Source organism: Ascaphus truei, chromosome 15 (assembly GCF_040206685.1).
Source record: "Ascaphus truei isolate aAscTru1 chromosome 15, aAscTru1.hap1, whole genome shotgun sequence".
NCBI classification, from domain to species: domain Eukaryota; kingdom Metazoa; phylum Chordata; class Amphibia; order Anura; family Ascaphidae; genus Ascaphus; species Ascaphus truei.
The window spans coordinates 48,206,536-48,230,642 of record NC_134497.1 but is presented as its reverse complement, the minus strand read 5'-3'; the positions used below and the strand labels follow the sequence as shown (position 1 = coordinate 48,230,642).

At 47.2% G+C, this 24,107-nt stretch overlaps 1 protein-coding gene across 1 annotated transcript in view; it reads left to right on the top strand.

Annotated features, from left to right (window-relative positions):
* Positions 1 to 17,811, top strand: part of LOC142466927 (fer-1-like protein 4) — a 103,129-nt gene extending 85,318 nt beyond the window's left edge. Inside the window, exons 27-31 of the mRNA XM_075572568.1 lie at positions 1,034 to 1,132; positions 1,746 to 1,987; positions 7,405 to 7,685; positions 8,324 to 8,424; positions 13,535 to 17,811. Coding sequence (XP_075428683.1) covers positions 1,034 to 1,132; positions 1,746 to 1,987; positions 7,405 to 7,685; positions 8,324 to 8,424; positions 13,535 to 13,715 — 904 coding nt within the window. The 3' untranslated portion in view covers positions 13,716 to 17,811. The remainder of the gene's footprint in view (positions 1 to 1,033; positions 1,133 to 1,745; positions 1,988 to 7,404; positions 7,686 to 8,323; positions 8,425 to 13,534) is intronic.
* Positions 17,812 to 24,107: the final 6,296 nt, after the last annotated feature.

The window sequence follows — 24,107 nt, the reverse complement described above, 5'->3', positions numbered from 1 at the left end:
TATCCACAGAGGAGCGCTATTGACTTAATGAGGCATTACCCGAACTTAACACCTCGCTAAGTACTCTCGTGTGTCACTAACACAGTGTTGAGTGCTGCGGCTTGCCTGGAAAGGGCATTGCGTTAACTATAACGGATGGTAATGCTAATATACAAAGGATGGGTTCTCCCTAAAAACCTATCCACAGAGGTCCCTATAGCTAATGTTACTTAAATTTTTGGAGGAGGAAAAGGAGGGGGAAGAGGCGGGGGGGAAGGAAGAGGGGGTAGGGGGGGAAGGAAGAGGGGGTAGGGAGGGGGGAAGGAAGAGGGGGTAGGGAGTGGGGGAAAGGAGGAGGATGGGGAAGGGAGGAGGGGGAAGGAGGGGGAGCAGGGAGGTGGAGGAGGAGGGGTGTGTGGAAGAAGAGGGGGGTGGAGGGGTGGTGAAGAAGGGGGGAAGGAGGGAGGGGAGCGGGGAAGAGGAGGGGGGAATGAGGGGAAGAAGAGGAGGGGGAGTGGAGGGGAGGAGAGATGGTCCTTGAGGACTGGAGTTGGCCATCCAGAAAAAAGAACAGTTTCAACATGTATTCTTTCATAGATTTCCATACAGTGGTACTCCGGAGATATTTCCTTATAAATGAATTGACCACTTCAAAAATGGCTGCCATTTCTTCTTATGAAAGTATCAGAACTAGATCGTGCATGAGTAAATTCTTATTTTATTTCTAAAGAGAATTTCAACAAGGAAAGATGATATTTTAATGAGGGCTTTGATATTCTTTGTATCCAGCCCAAACAATATTTGCTGGTACTGCCCCTTTAAGGTGAATAGTTAGAGAGGAAGTTTAATGCAACATACTATCACAAGCGTCCTACAGTAACTGTCCCCTGATGGACCTCTACCCTTCCTTCCTGAGCATCTGAAGTTCTCTAACCTACAGTATCACACGTCTCCTTCCCATATTCCAGTGTCCACACTGTGGTCCTTTGGGCTTTTCTGAATACATCTTCTTCTTGTTAGGGTAACAGTGACTTGCGTTTGTTTTCCTTTGTAGCTATGAGCTGCGTGTTACCATTTGGAATACTGATGACGTTATTCTAGACGATGTAAACCCAATAACCGGGGAACCTTCAAGTGACATCTACGTCAAAGCGTACGTACTTCATTGTATCACTGTCTCCAAGTTTGTACTTAAGTCTTTGATATGATCTATGAGTGACTGCATAGAATACTAGCTGAGATGGGAGACCTTTTATTAAAGACTTACACAATAAGCTCTGGTGCTCTCGGCTGAGCTTGTAGAATAAGCCCCGTAGTCACTGTCCCTTGACTAAATCTACATTACAAACCAGCAATCTCGTCCGTTTTATGTCCAGATTTGTTCTCTTGGAACTGGGGGAGACAAGGTCAGTGAGAGACAAGGTCATAACACCATCGTCCTCCAATTCCAGAGATGAGAACAATTTAATTTCTGCTTGTCTTGCCGGTGAGCAAATGGTGACACTTGTGGAACTAACCCATCCCAAATGGTGACCTTGGTGGAACCAACATATCATAAAACATCCAATCAAAGGGGATGTTGGTGAAACAAACCAATCATCAAAGGACAGACTTGTGCGAGTCATGTGGGTTATGTCAAAGCTTTGTGCAGAGGGCTCTATGTACACACACACATACACACACACACACACACACACACACACACACACATACATCCATATGTATATGTTATTAAATGGGTTACGGGTCGATTTCTCACTTTGCAGCTGGTTAAGGGGTTTGGATAGCGACAAGCAGGAAACCGATGTGCATTTTAACTCCTTAACTGGAGAAGGAAACTTCAATTGGAGGTTTGTGTTTCGGTTCGACTACCTTCCCACGGAGAAAGAGATCACCTACAAGAAGAAAGATTCCATCTTCTCCTTGGAGGAGTCGGAGTTCAGAGAGCCGGCTGTACTCGCTCTCCAAGTCTGGGATTATGACCGCATAACTGCCAATGACTTTCTAGGTATGTACCACTTTATCCTTGGCAGTGGTAAAAAAAAAACAACCAGTTTGTTGCATGTTGTAATGCCTTAACATAAGAAGAGAAGAAGAGTCCATGCTGGGTGAGACCGAATTGAGCAATATACCTGGTATCCCATCTCCGACAGTGTGCGGCACTGGAGGATTCTGGGAGAGAGAAGCATAGAGCATCACACACTTCCTGCCTTCAGCAATAGGTGGTATATTTAGGCTCAGACACTGAATTTACATTTGTGTCCTTCTTAATACAAGTAAAGATGTGCAGAACAGTCCAAATCATTTCCCTGGAATTTCCTGGATACTTTAGGCCAAATCCGTCCCCCCCACCAGACATCGCCCACGGTTTTGGCATTAAAAAATCTGAGCAGATTGTTAATAATCTGAACTGATTCCTTAATCCTTTTTTTCTTTAAAGAAAAAACAAATGGGTTTGAAGCAGGGGGTCTCCGGATTGAAGCCCATTAATTTCATCTCCGGGGACTCCCAGCTTCCTAAGATACTTACTTACCTCCGTTGGGGGTGCCGGTATTTCTCTGCTGTTAAAATGCCCCAGTCACAGGGGCCTATGGGAAGCATGGCAATGCTTTACTACCCACTAAGATGGCCAAGGGTGGTAGTTTTATGTTTATATTAACCCCTTTGTAGCCCTTTTTGGTCAGCTAGTCATGCAAACCCATGAGTATTTGACCCGTGGGCTACTAAGGGGTTAATATGTACTGTAATGTATATTAATTACTATGTTATCCTCTATTTCAGGTTGGTTTAGCTTATCTTGACTATTTATATATTGGCCATTATATATTTAAAGACAGGACTAATGTAATCCTGGACTAAGTGATAATATATATATATATATATATTTAATAGGTTTTGCAGTAGGGGGTCTCTGTAGCTGAGCACATTAATTCCAGCTCTGGAGACCCCCTGCTTCCCAGGATACACACCTCTGTAGGTGCTGCTGGTATCTCCCCCTGCTTCCCAGGATACACACCTCCGTAGGTGCTGCTGGTATCTCCCCCTGCTTCCCAGGATACACACCTCTGTAGGTGCTGCTGGTATCTCCCCCTGCTTCCTAGGATACACACCTCTGTAGGTGCTGCTGGTATCTCCCCCTGCTTCCCAGGATACACACCTCTGTAGGTGCGGCTGGTATCTCCCCCTGCTTCCCAGGATACACACCTCTGTAGGTGCTGCTGGTATCTCCCCCTGCTTCCTAGGATACACACCTCTGTAGGTGCTGCTGGTATCTCCCCCTGCTTCCCAGGATACACACCTCCGTAGGTGCTGCTGGTATCTCCCCCTGCTTCCCAGGATACACACCTCTGTAGGTGCTGCTGGTATCTCCCCCTGCTTCCTAGGATACACACCTCTGTAGGTGCTGCTGGTATCTCCCCCTGCTTCCTAGGATACACACCTCTGTAGGTGCTGCTGGTATCTCCCCCTGCTTCTCAGGATACACACCTCTGTAGGTGCTGCTGGTATCTCCCCCTGCTTCCCAGGATACACACCTCCGTAGGTGCTGCTGGTATCTCCCCCTGCTTCCCAGGATACACACCTCTGTAGGTGCTGCTGGTATCTCCCCCTGCTTCCCAGGATACACACCTCTGTAGGTGCTGCTGGTATCTCCCCCTGCTTCCCAGGATACACACCTCTGTATGTGCTGCTGGTATCTCCCCCTGCTTCCCAGGATACACACCTCTGTAGGTGCTGCTGGTATCTCCCCCTGCTTCCCAGGATACACACCTCTGTAGGTGCTGCTGGTATCTCCCCCTGCTTCCCAGGATACACACCTCTGTAGGTGCTGCTGGTATCTCCCCCTGCTTCCCAGGATACACACCTCTGTAGGTGCTGCTGGTATCTCCCCCTGCTTCCCAGGATACACACCTCTGTAGGTGCTGCTGGTATCTCCCCCTGCTTCCCAGGATACACACCTCTGTAGGTGCGGCTGGTATCTCCCCCTGCTTCCCAGGATACACACCTCTGTAGGTGCGGCTGGTATCTCCCCCTGCTTCCCAGGATACACACCTCTGTAGGTGCTGCTGGTATCTCCCCCTGCTTCCCAGGATACACACCTCTGTAGGTGCGGCTGGTATCTCCCCCTGCTTCCCAGGATACACACCTCTGTAGGTGCGGCTGGTATCTCCCCCTGCTTCCCAGGATACACACCTCTGTAGGTGCGGCTGGTGTCTCCCCATGCTTCCCAGGATACACACCTCTGTAGGTGCTGCTGGTATCTCCCCCTGCTTCCCAGGATACACACCTCTGTAGGTGCTGCTGGTATCTCCCCCTGCTTCCCAGGATACACACCTCTGTAGGTGCTGCTGGTATCTCCCCCTGCTTCCCAGGATACACACCTCTGTAGGTGCTGCTGGTATCTCCCCCTGCTTCCCAGGTTACACACCTCTGTAGGTGCTGCTGGTATCTCCCCCTGCTTCCCAGGATACACACCTCTGTAGGTGCTGCTGGTATCTCCCCCTGCTTCCCAGGATACACACCTCTGTAGGTGCTGCTGGTATCTCCCCCTGCTTCCCAGGATACACACCTCTGTAGGTGCGGCTGGTATCTGCCCCTGCTTCCCAGGATACACACCTCTGTAGGTGCTGCTGGTATCTCCCCCTGCTTCCCAGGATACACACCTCTGTAGGTGCTGCTGGTATCTCCCCCTGCTTCCCAGGATACACACCTCTGTATGTGCTGCTGGTATCTCCCCCTGCTTCCCAGGATACACACCTCTGTAGGTGCGGCTGGTATCTCCCCCTGCTTCCCAGGATACACACCTCTGTAGGTGCGGCTGGTATCTGCCCCTGCTTCCCAGGATACACACCTCTGTAGGTGCAGCTGGTATCTCCCCCTGCTTCCCAGGATACACACCTCTGTAGGTGCTGCTGGTATCTGCCCCTGCTTCCCAGGATACACACCTCTGTAGGTGCTGCTGGTATTTCCCCCTGCTTCCCAGGATACACACCTCTGTAGGTGCTGCTGGTATCTCCCCCTGCTTCCCAGGATACACACCTCTGTAGGTGCGGCTGGTATCTCCCCCTGCTTCCCAGGATACACACCTCTGTAGGTGCTGCTGGTATCTCCCCCTGCTTCCCAGGATACACACCTCTGTAGGTGCTGCTGGTATCTCCCCCTGCTTCCCAGGATACACACCTCTGTAGGTGCTGCTGGTATCTCCCCCTGCTTCCCAGGATACACACCTCTGTAGGTGCTGCTGGTATCTCCCCCTGCTTCCTAGGATACACACCTCTGTAGGTGCTGCTGGTATCTCCCCCTGCTTCCCAGGATACACACCTCTGTAGGTGCTGCTGGTATCTCCCCCTGCTTCCCAGGATACACACCTCTGTAGGTGCGGCTGGTATCTCCCCCTGCTTCCCAGGATACACACCTCTGTAGGTGCGGCTGGTATCTCCCCCTGCTTCCCAGGATACACACCTCTGTAGGTGCTGCTGGTATCTCCCCCTGCTTCCCAGGATACACACCTCTGTAGGTGCTGCTGGTATCTCCCCCTGCTTCCCAGGATACACACCTCTGTAGGTGCTGCTGGTATCTCCCCCTGCTTCCCAGGATACACACCTCTGTAGGTGCGGCTGGTATCTCCCCCTGCTTCCCAGGATACACACCTCTGTAGGTGCGGCTGGTATCTCCCCCTGCTTCCCAGGATACACACCTCTGTAGGTGCTGCTGGTATCTCCCCCTGCTTCCCAGGATACACACCTCTGTAGGTGCGGCTGGTATCTCCCCCTGCTTCCCAGGATACACACCTCTGTAGGTGCTGCTGGTATCTCCCCCTGCTTCCCAGGATACACACCTCTGTAGGTGCTGCTGGTATCTCCCCCTGCTTCCCAGGATACACACCTCTGTAGGTGCTGCTGGTATCTCCCCCTGCTTCCCAGGATACACACCTCTGTAGGTGCTGCTGGTATCTCCCCCTGCTTCCCAGGATACACACCTCTGTAGGTGCTGCTGGTATCTCCCCCTGCTTCCCAGGATACACACCTCTGTAGGTGCTGCTGGTATCTGCCCCTGCTTCCCAGGATACACACCTCTGTAGGTGCTGCTGGTATCTCCCCCTGCTTCCCAGGATACACACCTCTGTAGGTGCTGCTGGTATCTCCCCCTGCTTCCTAGGATACACACCTCTGTAGGTGCTGCTGGTATCTCCCCCTGCTTCCCAGGATACACACCTCTGTAGGTGCTGCTGGTATCTCCCCCTGCTTCCCAGGATACACACCTCTGTAGGTGCTGCTGGTATCTCCCCCTGCTTCCCAGGATACACACCTCTGTAGGTGCTGCTGGTATCTCCCCCTGCTTCCCAGGATACACACCTCTGTAGGTGCGGCTGGTATCTCCCCCTGCTTCCCAGGATACACACCTCTGTAGGTGCTGCTGGTATCTCCCCCTGCTTCCCAGGATACACACCTCTGTAGGTGCTGCTGGTATCTCCCCCTGCTTCCCAGGATACACACCTCTGTAGGTGCTGCTGGTATCTCCCCCTGCTTCCCAGGATACACACCTCTGTATGTGCTGCTGGTATCTCCCCCTGCTTCCCAGGATACACACCTCTGTAGGTGCTGCTGGTATCTCCCCCTGCTTCCCAGGATACACACCTCTGTAGGTGCTGCTGGTATCTCCCCCTGCTTCCCAGGATACACACCTCTGTAGGTGCTGCTGGTATCTCCCCCTGCTTCCCAGGATACACACCTCTGTAGGTGCTGCTGGTATCTCCCCCTGCTTCCCAGGATACACACCTCTGTAGGTGCGGCTGGTATCTCCCCCTGCTTCCCAGGATACACACCTCTGTAGGTGCGGCTGGTATCTCGCAGCAGTTTAAATGTTCCGGTCACGGCTTCTTATTGACCCACATTACCGGGACATTGAAACTGAATAGAGATACCGGCACCCCCTACGGAGGTAAGTATCGGGAAGCAGGGGATCCCCAGAGCTGAAATTAATAAGGTTCAGATTCGGATACCCCCCCTACTTCAAACCTATTTATAAAACTACAACAAACGGGAACATTTTAAGCCGCCATTACGGATCCGCGGACATCCCTGGGACAAAGGAACCGGCCGATCCGGGGCAAATCTGCCCAAATTTTTTTTTGCCCATCTCTAACTATTGTTACTGTAATTGTTGCTTTCATAAAATCCAGTAATGCTGCTCGATATAATTTTTTTTTTACTGATTGTCCCCTCCCCCCAAATTATTTGCGTGCTGTGGCAACAAATTCATGTTTAACAGTATTGTTAAATTAAGTACTGTAATACCCTGACAGCATCCGGCATATAAGTGGTTAAGTTGCAGAGCAGCTGTTGTAGAGGGTAGACAGGGTGTAGCATGGGTGCAAACAACAAGTGGGACTGCTTCTTCAATGGAATATTCCTATTGCTTATCAAGGGTCAATCGAGCTGAAGCTGTGCGACATGGTGCGAGGAGCGAAGACCGCCCATCAATGCACCATTAAACTGGCCAAGGACAAGGCCACGCCTCGCTTCTCCATCTTCAGAAACAAGCGCATGAAGGGGTGGTGGCCCTTCATCAAGCTGAAGAGCGAAGAGGACGAGGAGAGGGAGGAGAGGGAGGCCGATATGAAGACCAAGAAGAAGAAAAAGAAGAAGTCTGTGAACCCAGAAGATGTGCAGTATACGGACACGAGCGGGAACACGCACATATTGGCGGTAGGTTTCACAAATAAGAGTCTGCCGGGTAACAAACTAAGGAGCCTGTTATATAAGTGGACTATCGGGCTGTTTCTGGATGATATCCCCATTGCAGTCAATGGGGAAGTTTAGCCAAAATACGGACCAATCGGCCACTTTAAGGAATATAGAATATGCCCCTAAAATAGCACGTGTATTTCAGCTGCTGAATTCACACAGGACATCAATGATTGGTAATATTCATTCAAGTGAAGAATCGTTAATGTCTATTTGAGCGAAAAGCCGTTTATGTGAACAATAGTTAATGACCCCTTGAGTGAACCATTAACAGCTCTCACAGTGAACGTACCCTTGAGAGAAGCATTATCAATAAGTCCCTCTTAACGTCAATGATCGATCTACTGTAGGTCAGGGCTCGTTAACTTGAAGCCCGTGGGGCCAAATCCAAGCCTATGAATGACCTTTGAGGGCCCACAATTGGCCGAACCCAGCTAATGTCATTGCAGTTGCTCAAGGAGCTGAGTGCATTTGTTTCTCAGACTAAAACGCACTCCAAAATGAAGGGGATAGTTGTAGTGTATCAGGACACCTGTTCCCTTGATTGCTATGCAGACTGCGCTGTGTAATGAGTATTTTCTTAATGTCTTTGGATACAGGGTAAAGTGGAAGCAGAATTCCAGCTGCTCACTGTGGAGGAGGCTGAGAAGAGCCCAGTGGGACTGGGGCGTAAAGAACCAGAACCCCTGGAGAAACCTAAGTATGTGCATTAGCGTGTGGGTAGAACTATCACTGACTGGTAACCCACCAAAGCTGAAAGCGATCTGGTGATAGGGTCACTGTCTTACCAGTGTGAAAACACAGGTCTGCAGTGGCAGAGTCATCTGCTCTGTGTATAAGTGTTTGTCTGTATGTGAGTCAGTCTGCTCTGTGTATAAGGGTATGTCTGTATGTGAATCAGTCTGCTCTGTGTATAAGTGTATGTCTGTATGTGTATGTGAGTCAGTCTGCTCTGTGTATAAGTGTATGTCTGTATGTGAGTCAGTCTGCTCTGTGTATAAGGGTATGTCTGTATGTGAATCAGTCTGCTCTGTGTATAAGTGTATGTCTGTATGTGTATGTGAGTCAGTCTGCTCTGTGTATAAGTGTATGTCTGTATGTGAGTCAGTCTGCTCTGTGTATAAGGGTATGTCTGTATGTGAATCAGTCTGCTCTGTGTATAAGTGTATGTCTGTATGTGTATGTGAGTCAGTCTGCTCTGTGTATAAGTGTATGTCTGTATGTGAGTCAGTCTGCTCTGTGTATAAGTGTATGTCTGTATGTGAGTCAGTCTGCTCTGTGTATAAGGGTATGTCTGTATGTGAGTCAGTCTGCTCTGTGTATAAGTGTATGTCTGTATGTGTATGTGAGTCAGTCTGCTCTGTGTATAAGTGTATGTCTGTATGTGAGTCAGTCCGCTCTGTGTATAAGTGTATGTCTGTATGTGTATGTGAGTCAGACTGCTCTGTGTATAAGTGTATGTCTGTATGTGTATGTGAGTCAGTCTGCTCTGTGTATAAGGATATGTCTGTATGTGTATGTGAGCCAGTCTGCTCTGTGTATAAGGGTATGTCTGTATGTGAATCAGTCTGCTCTGTGTATAAGTGTATGTCTGTATGTGAGTCAGTCTGCTCTGTGTATAAGTGTATGTCTGTATGTGTATGAGCCTCAGTCTGCTCTGTGTATAAGTGTATGTCTGTATGTGAGTCAGTCTGCTCTGTGTATAAGTGTATGTCTGTATGTGTATGTGAGTCAGTCTGCTCTGTGTATAAGGGTATGTCTGTATGTGTATGTGAGCCAGTCTGCTCTGTGTATAAGTGTATATCTGTATGTGTATGAGCCTCAGTCTGCTCTGTGTATAAGTGTATGTCTGTATGTGTATGTGAGTCAGTCTGCTCTGTGTATAAGTAAGTAAGTGAGTCAGTAAGTGAGTCAGTCTGCTTTGTGTGTATCAATGTGTATTAGTGTATGTGTATCTGAGTCAGCCTGGTGTGTGTGTGTGTGTGTGTGTGAATGAATCTGCTCTGTGTATGTGTGTTTTTCAGTTAGTTTACTCTACATATATCTATCTATATATATATACTGTATACTGTATGTGTGTGCATATGCATTTATAAGTGTAGTTATGTACAGTATGTACCAGTGCATATATATAGGGGAAACAGCTGGACCAACTCCATAATCCTTACACCCGCACCCCTCCCTCCTACTCCCCAATCCTTACACCCCCACACCCTTCCCCTCCTACTCCCCAAGCCTTACACCACCGTAGCCCTCCCCTCCTACTCCCCAATCCTTCCACCACCGCAGCCCTCCCCTCCTACTCCCCAATCCTTACACCCCCACACCCTTCCCCTCCTACTCCCCAAGCCTTACACCACCGTAGCCCTCCCCTCCTACTCCCCAATCCTTCCACCACCGCAGCCCTCCCCTCCTACTCCCCAATCCTTACACCCCCGCAGCCCTCCTCTCCTACTCCCCAATCCTTCCACCACCGCAGCCCTCCCCTCCTACTCATCAATCCTTACACCCCCGCACCCCTCCCCTCCTACTCCCCAATCCTTACACCCCTGCACCCCTCCTACTCCCCAATCCTTACACCCCGCACCCCATCCCTCCTACTCCCCAATCCTTACACCCCCGCACCCCTCCTACTCCCCAATCCTTACACCCCCACACCCCTCCCCTCCTACTCCCCAATCCTTACACCCCCGCACCCCTCCTACTCCCCAATACTTACACCCCCGCACCCCTCATACTCCCCAATACTTACACCCTCGCACCCCTCATACTCCTCAATACTTACACCCCGCTCCCCTCCCACTCCCCAATCCTTACACCCCCCTCCACTCCTACTTCATAATCCTTACACCCTGCACCCCTCCCTCCTACTCCCCAATCCTTACACCCCCACACCCCTCCTACTCTCCAATTCTTACACCCCCCTCCTCTCCTACTCCCCAATCCATACACACCCGCACCCCTCCCACTCCCCAATCCTTACACCCCACACCACTCCTACTCCCCAATCCTTACATCCCACTACCCTCTCCTCCTACTCCCAAATCCTTACACCCCCGCACCCCTCCCCTCCTACTCCCCAATCCTTACACCCCGTGCCCCTCCCCTCCTACTCCCCAATCTTTACACCCCCGCACCCCTCCCCTCCCACTCCCCAATCCTTACACCCCCACACCCCTCCCCTCCTGCTCCCCAATCCTTACACCCCCACACCCCTTCCCTCCTCCCCAGTCTTTACACCCCCACACACCTCCTACTCCTGAATCCTTACACCCCCGCAGCCATCCCCTCCTACTCCCCAATCCTTACACCCCGCACCCCTCCTACTCCCCAATCCTTACACCCCCGCACTCCTCCATTTCTACTCAACAATCCTTACACCCCCGCGCCCCTCTCCTCCTACTCCCCAATCCTTACACCCCCCTACCCTCCTACTCCCCAATCCTTACACCCCCGCACCCTTCCCCTTCTACTCAACAATCCTTCTGTTCCCCCCACTCAACCCTGAGGCTCTGGACCCTATACAAGCTATCGGTAGAGCCTGTGTGTATATATGTGTGTGTGTGTGTGTGTATATTTGTATATATGTATATGTATATATATATATATATATATGTATATGCATATGTATATATATATGTATATGTATGTCACACAAACACACAAAAGGAATGTTGCTCACACTACATGTATATGTGGAAAAACCAGACCCAATAAGTAATATTGACTATCTTGGAATAAAAAATAAACCAAGTAAGCCTAGAGTAAATGGGAAACTGTAGGTGCTAGGGGATAACAATAATATTGAACACACAAAAGACTAAGACAATTCCCGAAAGCAGCACTCTAAATATACCACAAAATAACTGATAACATAATACCAAAAGACCGGGAAACGAAAGTCAGAATAGAAAATGAATAGATTTTAATAGCGAGCAAAAAGAACACTAACATTTAAAAACATATACACACTAAGGGCAGCAAAAAATACAAAAAGACTGTGACTGACTAAAATTTACAAAGATCAATAATGCTGAAAAATAAATCAAAAGCAAAAAATGTGTCTGAACAATGAGCCTGATAACTATATCAAGCGACACAAAGAAAGCTGAATATTTCAAAAAAACCCTGGTAAAGACCTAAGCTAAAAAGGTATATAACTAAGCTAAGGGCATAAAGGAAGGTATGGCATAAATAAACCTATATACAAAAATGATGTACATAAGAAAAATAATAATTTAAACCAAGGGGGAGGCACAGGGGAGACAAAATGCAACAAAGACTCAAACCCTGAACAGCAATACAAAATATCAAAATCAAAAAAAGATGCATACAATGCGTGTGGTGGCTGCACAAAAGCAAGTAGGACACATGGCTGTAGAATCACAAAAAGCCAGTGCTGTTTGCACAAATAAAACAACCTAGAGTAAGGGTTCCATAGGAGATAATGACTCCAGATAGCAGCGCAAATGATACTCAGCTGCCATATAGTGATGATGGAGTCAGTCCCACGGAGTTAAACTCCAGGATGTGTGGAAATAAGTCATACAGTCCACAGGATAAGCACCAAGAGTCACGCAAACAGAATAATGAGTAGCTGCCTAGAGTGGACACTCTACGCGTTTCACCCGTGGGGTGCTTCTTCCCGAGTGGGACTGACTCCATCATCACTATATGGCATATATATATATATATATATATATATATATATATATATATATATATATATATATATATATACAGTGTTCGACAAACCTATACATTTGCACGCCCCGGGCGAGTGGATTTAACATCGTGGCGAGCTCCTATTGCCCAAGCAGCACACAAGTGGTACTAGGTGGCGAGTAGATTTTTTTTGTTTGGCGAGTAGATTTTTTGGTGATTTGTCGACCACTGTAATATATATATATATATATATATATATATATATATATATATATATATATATATATATATATATATATATATATATATATATATATATATATATATATATATATATATATATATATATATATATATATATATATATATATATATATATATATATATATATATATATATATATATATATACAAAAAGAAGCACAAACTCCATAGCGTGTGACTGTATAAAAAATATGGCAAATTTATTAAAACAATGATCCCAAGGAAATGCACTTACAGGATGCTTTAAAAACACGTGTGGGAGAGAAATATCTGTGGGAGTCTAACAGCATGGACAGAGAAATCCACAGTGGGGGTATTGCACCTGGACATCACATGGATGCAGCATACAGCTAATGCCTCAAGCGTCCCAGCTCCTCTCAGTGCTTCACAGACACTTCTTGTGCGTGTAGTAGAGCCCCAGTAGCGAGGGATTCAGCCGGCTGCAGCTGCAAGGAATTTCAAGGCACCTCTCTCCAGTCCGATTGCGATGACGTCACCACGTCTCGTCCCAACGCGTTTTGTCACTCAACGTGGCTTCGCCAGGAGAGAGGATGGATATATATATATATGTGTGTTACATACAATAATATATTTGTTGCGATTTCTCTTTTTTAATAGTTCAAGCAGGAAACCACTGTTGTAAATACACCTTGCCCTATGTGCGTGAATGTACACATCGTTTTCAGCAGTTCCTTATCTCATTATTAATATGTTATTTAGGGACATATATATGTGTCCCTTTTGGTCGTTTTCGGCCGACAAAATCCACTTCAACTGGGATTTTCAGCCAGAGGGGACCCGCATGGCCCCGTGGACTTACATAGTCTCCACCGTCGTTTCTCAGCCGAGATAACCAGTTTCCTGTCCGTTTCTCCTTCACAGCCGCCCGAAAACCTCTTTCAACTGGTTCGTGAACCCATTGAAAACGTTCGTCTTCTTCATCTGGAAGAAATACAAGAAGTACATCATTGCGCTGGTCATCATCGCGATCCTGACCGTGTTCCTGGTGCTCATCCTGTACACCATGCCCGGATACATCAGTCAGAAGATTATTAACGGATAATGGAGGTCACGTGTGGGTGGCGCTGAGCTTACGGGACTACGTGGGCGGCTTAAACGTTGTCTTGTACAGAATGCACTGAGTGTTCAACAACAGTTTGCACAGGCAAAGCCCCTCTCTCCTCCCTACCCATATCTTTATTGGCTCTCTGATAAGGACAGGCTGGGCGTAAGAAATCACTTTATTGACAAACACTCCTCCCCCTCCCCCCCATTCGGATGGCCCCTAATTGTAAATAATCTTCAAGGAAGCCAAACAAGCCAAATCTTGGCGGTTAGCATGGTTCCATTTGTTTGAGGACACCAATCAGATTGGTAAATTCTTTACAAAAGGTTGGGGGGGGTTTGTCCCTCTACGTGGGATTGCACTTTAAAGAATCATTAGCAGTCGCAAGCGATGTGGGAAGGGCTTAGTTAGAGCATGGGGAGGAGTCGTTAAAACACAATGATCCAGTTCTGGTTTTGTATTTCCATGAGCTGGTCTGTTAACCACTTTGGCATAAAAGAAAAGCTGGGCCGGGATCATCGGACTGACCTGGAGTTAGTTTGCAGACGTGTCAAGCTCCAGTTAAAGCAGCCAGTTCTGAGCTTGTACTAACCTTGGCTGCATAAGAAGCCGGCATTGAACGTAACCATTTTAAAATACTATACCTTCCGCCCCCATAAGCATCTTTCTAACATTATTACTAATCTCGTCACAGTTTTATAATCGGAATAAATTAGATTTGTTTCGAAATCTTGGGTCACTTTCCATAGCATTTCCTATTGACACCTTCCTGTTGTGCTCCACAGACCATTGAAAAAAGGTCCCTGGTGGTTATTTTGTCCTACCCCAACTAGACAAGTTTACAGTGCCAAAAGGAAAATAACATGGAGATACGAATGGATTAAGTTTTTGCCAATCCTGACCAAAATCCAAGATGGTGGTCTCATGGTTTTCCAGAACTCCACTGGGCATTGTGGTGCCATATGTTCAAAACTAAGCATTATTTTTCGAAGGAGTAGACGTGATACTGTACCACCTTTACATTTATATGAGGGGAACATTCTTTATATTCAAGATTGTATATTCAAGAGTTCTAGTGAGTGCCATAGTGCATTAGACAGAGCAAATTAACCATCTTGGAAGTGGCCCATTTGGCAGCAGAGGGTAGAGACAGGCCCATACCATGGCTGGTCCCTCAGACACCAAAGGGGGTTACACCCTCCCATCCTCATAACCTGCAACGAATACCTTTTTCAGAGTTGGAATCATAACTTACTCTGGGCCATATCTACTAAGACTGCTATGCCGTAAAACAGCGCATCGCCTTCACTTGAAAATGTATAAGGTGTCTTGTGGAATAGCACTGCTTAGTAAATATGGGCCTCTGTCTGCTGCAATTAGTCTTATGAAGGTATTGCAGCATTACTTGCGCATCATGGATCAGGGGTGGATTGGGCTGAAGGGAAACAGGGCAAATGCCCTGTGGGCCTATGAATCCGTGGGCCGGTGCCACTTTGGTCCGAGGGACCGGAGCAGCACTAAGGAGACCTCCTCACCCCAAGCAGGTAAGACTGTTTGGATGTCTGCTTGTGTACAGTGTAAGGTGGGGTTTGTTTGCGGTTACAGAGGTCCCGCGCTCTTCCCCACAACAATTAAACTGATTGACGGGGGAGAGCGCGGGGCCTCTGTGTCTCTTACCGCGTTGCCATAACAACGTGACGTCACATGGCGATGTTCGCCATGACAACGTGACATCACATGATGCCGTCTCATGGGAGGAGGGCCGCTACGACAGATATGACCCGGCACAAAAGCTGTCTCCAACCCGCCCCTGCCATGGAAGCAATATTACATTTCCAAGTGTCGTTCCACGGCGCACAATGCCGAAAGCACTCGGCCTGGTAACTTATTTTTGCACATCAGTTGTGTAATCGAGCTTCATTTGAGGTGTTGTACCTTACACAAGACGAATGCTACAGACACTGCAAGGCTGCCCCCGTTTCAGTTGTAAAGCCGTTCAGAAGAATACACGGCAAGCGGCCATATTAAAAGCGTGCCAGCAGAAAAATTGCACCTTAATATTTTGTTTTAATATAATAAACTACTACGGTAATACTTTTTACAGTGATTTAGGATAAAAACAATGGGAACGTCAAGGTGATTCATAATTAAAAGTTTGTTTTCAAAGTGTGCCTGTACTATTAAATGTCTTAAATCTTTTGAACAAATAGAACAGTCTGTCAACCCTTCTGCATGTTTATAATGTACCATTTCCCCCCCCCACTCCCATACATACTTCGGTGTGTGTATATATATTATTATTATCACCGTTTATTTGTGAAGCACCAACATACTCCGCAGTGCGGTACAATGGGGTACAGAGTTATATATATTACAAAAACATGAACAGTTACATACAGGTGAGGACAAAGGTGCACAAACAGTTACAGAGAGGTAATGAGGGTCCTGCTCGTGAGCGCTTACAGTCTAGCGGGAAGGAGGGACAATGTTGAAACAAGCAGGTAAGGTGGCAGCTCATTGTAGGATAAGGTGAGGCTCAGGTTAGAATATGGCCCAGCCTGACAGCTGAAGCCATTAAGGTTTTGGGGAAGGGGATGTTACAGAGGGTGGAGATTGTTCCGGCCACACAGCTGATCCCAATGGGGTTGGAGGGGGATTTGGAGGTATGGGGAGTGGGCTTTCTTGAAAGGGTGAGTTTTCAGGGAGTTTTTAAACATCTGAAAGCTGGGGGAGAGTCTGATGGTGTGTGGTAGGGACTTCCAGAGGGGATAGCATGGGAGAAGTCTGGTGTGTGGGGTTTAGAGGAGGTAATAAGGTGGGAGGAAAGGCGGATGTCGTGGGCAGAACATGGGGGGCGTCTAGGTATGTATTTGTGGATGAGTGCTGAAATGTAAGGGGGGGGGGCAGTGTAGTTGAGACTTTTGTAAGTCATTACTAAGGTTTTTAATTGAATTCTAACACTATGGGAAGCCAGCGTAGGGATATGCGTAGTTTAGCAGTGAGTGAGGTAGATGAGACTGGCTGCAGCATTTTGGATGGATTGGAGTTCAGAGAGACAGACAAGGGGAATGCCAGCTAAGAGAAGGATGCAGTAATCGAGGTGGAAGATTAGGATTTTAGATGCATCATGAGTGAGGAAAGTGCGTATCTTGGCGATATTTTGGAGGTGGTGTCGGCAGGACTTTGTGAGGGACTGAATATGAGGAATGAAGGAGACCTCAGAGTCAAAGATGGCCCCTAGACAGCGGGCTTGAGGTGTTGAGGAGGTTGTGGTGCTATTGACAGTGAGGGAGAGTGTTGGTGTAGCCGTGGCAGTGGAAGGGATAAAGAATATTAATTCTGTTTTGTACATGTTGCGCTTTAGGTAGCAGTGAGAGATCCAGGAGAAGATATCAGAGAGACAGTTGGAGACACAGGAGAGCGGGGGAGAGGTCAGGGGAAAAGATTGTATGAGTTCTCCAAGAGAAGGTGAAGAGTGAGAAGAGCAGAGGCCCATAGCAAATACATTTATGGGCACATTCACATGTTTCAGACAGATCCACCCTGCCTTTCCCCATTATCTCTTAGCATACAGTGCTTCCACTTCAGTCAGGGATTCTGGGTAATGACATGCAAATAAGTACTCAGTGTGTCATTTTTTGCTTCTTGTCCATTTTAATATGGATTCCTATAAGCGCCTGCCTGCCGTATTACACAACTAGTTAGCACAGCCTGAGTAACAGAAGTGCAGAGCCAGTAACCTACTCACAGACAGGCCTTTATATACAGATAACAGACAATACAGACAACTCATACATTGTGTTCACTCCTATGTTTATGATTTCCAAGTTGCTGCCTACCTCCCATAATCCTCTGCTTTCTACATGTGCCAATGTCCGTATCTCAACATTGCCATAAGATATGTCTGTTGTGTATGAAAACAGACCAGCTCTGAACCGTAGGATGAAAGCAGCCGCCTAGAGAAATATTTAAGCGTTTCTTGTAGCTATGTAACATACACATGGCGGTCATTTAATTTGAATTGTTAAAAACCTGTGAAAACGATATTTTTCGGCAATGTAAAATTCTATATAATAAATCTATATACAATACACGGATGGGGAGAGTGTACTTTATTAGTTTACATAGAATAGATGTTTGCATCACTCATTCGGGCAGAGTTGCAAGTATAAAAAAACAACCCTACCTCGTGAAATCGTCCCGATGGTGAATCAAGCACCAACTAACTTAATATTGTAGCAGTAATTTCTCTGCTACATCACCTCTGTCCCGCGGTTACAAACATAATTGAGTCAATTATACCCAGACACTGGCAGATGTCTCTGATTATCCCAGCCTGCTGGGAGACGTTGTTGCAGCCCTGTATATTAAATCCCTGCCTATTAAGCCAGCAGCAACACACTAGCAGCGGTGGGCCACAGGGAGGCTAGTAGATTAAAGGTTAATCTGCAAAGGGCCTGCTGTAAATGTTTTTGGATTTTATTTTATTAGCTGAAAGTACACGGTACTGCTCGGGAATTCTAACAAACCAACCTCATCCCTCCCATCCTCCTATCACCTGCCCTCCCCCCTTCTTTCTCCTCCCCCTTCTCTCTCCCCCCCCACCCTCTTCTCTCACCCTTATCTCCTCTTTCCCGCACTCCTTCCCCTCATCTCTCTCCCTCTCCTCACTTTCCTTTAATACAGTACCTTATGATTTTCTCAATTCTTTCCGCCTCTCTCTCCTTCACAGGCATTTTTACTTTCTCCTCACGTTCCAACTGACTTCCTCTTTCTTTCTTCGTTTGCTTTCTGTATACACTTTATAGCTATCTGGTGCTCATTATCTACAGTCAGGCTATGTGCATTATGATGTCACGTGCCAGATACCTACATAGCATGTGACATCATAATGCAAATTGTAATAACTCATAGAATTAAAAATAGATTGTATCCAATTATATCCAAACATAGACACAAATCTTCTCCGTGATCTCAGGAACCTGCATGCAAAATGTGGTTACGATATCTTAAGACGTGTCCAAATGCAGCGAACAGACAAACTATTTTCCAACATATGTAGTAGATGTTCCAAAATAAAAGTTAAGTTCTAAGAAACTCACATGAGTTACCCACGCCATGAGCTGGACCCCTCTCCCATTCGCAATAAACACACCATACAAGTTATTGGGAGAAATTAACGGCCACAGCTTTATTTATAGCAACAGATAAATATTTCATATTTATCCCCAATTAGTGACCCAGCCAGATTGCTCCACCCACACCTACCAGAGCTCGAGGAATACCCCCAGTGCATGCTCATCTAGCCGTTCAGTACCTTAGTCTGAATGCACAGAGCACCCATCGGAAGGTCACCACTACACCAACCGAACCTAGTCAGGAATGGCACCACCTTCCACCTATTCCACCTGGAAGGTCACCATCATTCCGACTGCAAGAGACTGGAATGGTATCGCCTTCTCCAACTAAAATACTTCTGAGGTCTCAGACCTTCCTCCAGGAGCCAATACTAACTGAGTCTCCCTCCTAGAGTAACATTACTCCCGCCACCAGCAAGGTCATTGTCACGGGAGACCAGGTTATTTACACATTTTTACCAGGATCATTCATTGAGCAAAACAAGGTAGAGAAATCCATTTTAGTTTATTCGGCTTAAATCCGCATAAACACAGTGGAACACAAAATACAGATGAAAAGACACACTTACTGGGGGTCTGGGGTTGAAAACTACACTTTCCTAGGTGCAGGGCACTCAATTGGGAGAGTTTTACCCTGACCGGGACTTAGCCCGGAATCTCCTGGAACTCAAATCAGCATGAAATTCCATACGCCACTGCTATGTTCTTACCCTCAGAATTGGTCCCTCCTGACCACGAGTCAGCCTGAATCTCCTGGAACTCAAATCGGCATGAAATCCCAGCCGTGACCGTTATGTTCGTTTCTCAGAACTTGGGCGCAAAAGTCGGGACTTAGTCCCTAGCAGAAAGGATTTTCAGGCTTGAAATCGAAGCCGGTTGCTTTGCTATTTCGCACAAAGCAACTTTGAAAAGCCCGCCTGCGCTCTTTCAGCTCTGACTCAAGGGGAACATATAAACTGATTGGCTCATAGCTTCTTATACCTTTCCCTGCTCTAGCTGAAATATTAAATGGAGAGGAGCGCACGATCCAACAGGAGCAAAGAGAGGACCCAATGCAAAAAAATATAAACTTTATTCTGTCATAAACCTAAAATCCAATGCGTTTCGAACGCGTTGATAAAGAACGCACCAGCGTTCGAAACGCGTTGGATTTTAGGTTTATGACAGAATACATTTTATATTTTTTTGCATTGGGTCCTCTCTTTGCTCCTGTTGGATCGTGCGCTCCTCTCCATTTCCAGTATCTACTACCACTGGAAGCTGCACATCCTGCCAGTCCCAAACCAAGGACTTGTGAGTACTTCATTGCTACACGGTTGCTTCCAATGAGACTGATTGTGGGGGGGTGGGGGGTCATTCCTACCCATTACCTGTCTTCAGGAGGCTTATTACCCAATATTTCTAGCTGTTATTCTCACTCATTGTTATTGTTTCTGGATTATCCTTGGGCTTTGGCTATTATTGGTTATTATACCTAGCATTTGAGCGCTTCTTCATCTCTATCTATCCAGCTGAAACATAGAGGCAGAACTCAACAACCAATCAGTCCGTGGTAACTTTCCCAAGCAGCCAATCAGAGCCAAGCCGGTTACAAAAAGCCAGGTCAGTGGGAAATTCGAAATAGCCAAGGGACATGCGCTAGCCTGCCACAGCTCCCACTGGCTATCTCAATGCCACCCGCTGGGCAGGCGCCCTTTGGTCTGGCAGGATAAGTGGCATCCCAGAGGGCTGCCATTGATCTCTGACCTAGTACTCCGCCGTTCCCCGCTAACCAAACGCTGTTCACACCTTTGGGCATCCTCTGGCTGCTTTGAACTCCGATGTCCAGCAGACATACTGGCGTCTATGGTTTTGCACGGGCTGTCTGATTGGACATGGGTTCTGAATGTTTAAACATATTAAAAAATACATTTGAATAAACTCTGAGTCTCAGGGAACCTATCCAGCTATGTGGGACTTTAGGTGAGGATCTTGGAGTTGAAAACTAGGAGTCTGGGAGACACTGTATGGCCCCAGTGCAACTCACCCCGGGTACCTGAAAATAGTGCGAGTAAGTCAGGGAGAATTATAGGGCCACCAGAATTAACGACCCCCCCTTGAAACTCATACACTAGCAATCCCTGCTTGATTGCATGCCCGGAAAGGGGAACACACAACAAATGGTTTTATTACATTGTGCAAGTACATACATTACAATGCAATAACATACAGTTACTGGGTACAATAACTCTCTGGGACCCGTATACTCGGGTCAGATGTAAACCAGGTGGGCTTGACCTTTATCATGCAGCCTGGTCACCCCTCCCATCACAGTCATTTAATAAGCCTTAAACTGGCTTCTCTAGCGCGCCTTGCCATGCTAAAATCAGGATATCATTCACAATATCTGATAAATGGACCTCATCCTCTCGAAACATGCCTTTCAGCCCCCCTTCCAGGTCCTTATGCCTTATTGTAGTTCCTTACATATAAAATAGGGTCATATATCTGCACCGCACACAACCGAGTAAAGGCACAACCGAAAGAAACGGGTCCTAAGGTGACCATGTCCCAAAGTCCCAGACAGAGTCCTTGGTGGTAAATAGGAAGCCCAACCGGCACAGTGTCTGAGCAGTCAAAGCTGGCGTCCTCATGGATGGGGATTGATGTCACGTCGTCTGACGTAATTACAATGTAATGACCTAAACCTCAATGTGTTTTGCGTCAAATGACGCTTCATCAGGGGGTTGCTTGACATTGACATCCCTCCCCATCCACAAGGACCCCAGTTTGACTGCTCAACACTGTGCTGGTTGGGCTTCCTATTTACCAGCAAGGACTGTTTGTTTGTATGTTGTAGTTGGCCCAGCTGATCACGGGAGGATATCGAGCAGCAGAAGGAACACACACATATACGTTTGGAATACCAATAGAAGTTTTTTGGGACAGCGCGCACCTTCTATCGGCTTATTGTAATTCCCCCTAAATCCAGTACGAATGCAGCCATAGCCTTATTTAGTTTCCTCCTGGATCTCTCTACAGCTGCATCGTTCTGGGGCCCCACACCAGCGCAACCTAGGAGAACCTTCCGACCAAACTATTATCACCTGATTAAATCTTATCCCTATCCACCCTATGTCCTGCCGCATGCTCCTCATTAAATCCATCGATGGGATAGATGCCAAATCATTTCCCCCCAGAATGGGGGGGAAATATCAATATCGTTTTCCCAGCAAAACGATATCAGGAGGGGCCCTTCCCCTGTCCCTACGCAATAACTCGGGCAGCAGTTGGTCCCAACACACCCCCCTGCTGCCCCCCAAAAAACATATTGGCCAAGTCCGCCCTTATTCCAAACTGCCTTCCCCCTGGCCTACGCTCCGCTCTCTTTCCTGCCCAGCGCCCATAGGAATCCCCGCACAACCAGACTTCTAGAGGGGCTTGTCCTGAACAAAAACAAATAACGAAAATCAACCACTGAATTCTTTTAACAGTTTGTACAGGATTTAACATAACTCTTAAAACACCCCCATGAGACCTCACTTGTCTTTGCTTTTGACTCTTCTATGGAAATCCTTGTCCAGATGGTCCTCGGATCCTCCCAATATCATATACACAATGTATAGGGAGCAAAAGATTAGTGTATATGATATTGGGAGCATCATAGGACCATCTGCGCAAGGATTTACATAGAAGAGTCAAAAGCAAAGACAAGTAAAGACAAAGACAAGACAAGATAAAGACAAGTAAAGACAAGTACAGATACCTTTTGTTGTGTACTTACTTACACATGGCCGTGTGAGTAGTAAGATCTTATATTTTTGCTATTTTCCCTACCCCCACTGGTCGAGATTGCATATATATTTATTATTATTCATTATCTAATACCTTGCTCCCACTTTTATGTGTTTTTTCTGGCCCCAAAGATGGCCAGGCATAAAGCTACGCCAAATAGCTCTGCTTCGTAATTAGAAAAACCCGCCTTGCGTGTCGTCCCCACAATTCTTTCCAGTATTGCTGCTGAAATGGGAGCCCTATCATTCTTGAATTTGGCCCCCCTTCTTCCACCTCGCTACAACCCGGCGGATTACCAAATCCTTGTCTAGCTTCAACTTTAAGAAGGAGATGCCTGCTAAAAATTTCCCAATCATTGAAACTGAACCTCCCAATTCCCGTTTCTTTACCAGAAACCTTAACATTTTGTCTCTGGTTCCCATTATCAGGTCTTTGTTCTTCCCCGTCTGCACTTAACCAGGCCCACCATTCTTCCAAAGTTCTTGTATATGCTGACCACGTACCCGGGGCAACAGAAGCCCTCACCAGCCCCATTACCCCACACTGCTTGCTGCCACAGCTGCTTCGGCATGGCTCCCCCGTCATAGCTGCTCCCAGGACCAACTCTGGGAACGCCGGGAACTGAAAACGAGAAAGGGGATCTGCTATCTTGTTATCCAAACACGGCATGTGCTTAGCCTTGAAGCCGGACAAACACCCGAGAAGACGCTGATATCCCATTCACATTCGCCACCATGCCCATGTTGTCCATCTGGAAGATGACCTCCATGTGGGCCAACTCCGTCCCCCATAGCTCCACCGCCACCACCAGCGGAAAGAGCTCCAAGAATGTAAAGTTTCCCATAAACTCCTGCTGCCCCCACTCTTTCGGCCATCCCTCAGTGCACCATCAGCTCTAAAAAATGCCCCAAAGCCCACAGATCCAGCCACATCCGCAAAGAGCTCAATCTGCCCGCTATCCACCACTCCTTATAAAGCCAGCGTACACCTGTTGTCCTACCACAATTGCAGGTTCCCCTTTCACTTGCTTTGAAACCCTGATAAAGAGGCCCTGCGATTTTACCCCTGACATTGCAAATGACAGTCACCTCCCAAAGACCCATTAGTAGGATCCTGGTTGCGATGTTGAGATGGTCTATCAGGGACTGGAAGCACCTCAGCATGGCTTTCTTGAGCCCCATAAACTCCCTCGCCAAAGCCCTTAGCTCCCTGACCTTCCTGAGTGGGAGACATTACTCGCTCTTCATGATATCAATTTCAATCCCCAGAACCCCAAAATGTGCCATGAGTTCCTGAAATTCCCAGAGTAACTTCCCGCACGCATCAGACCCATCCCTTCCTATGAATTAAAAGTCATCCAAGTAGTGCAGGATACCTCCAATTCTGGCTACATCTCCCAAAGCCCAATCCAAGAAGGAGCTGAACGTCTCAAAGAAAAAGCACGAGATCGAATATCCCATTGAGAGACCTAAGTCTA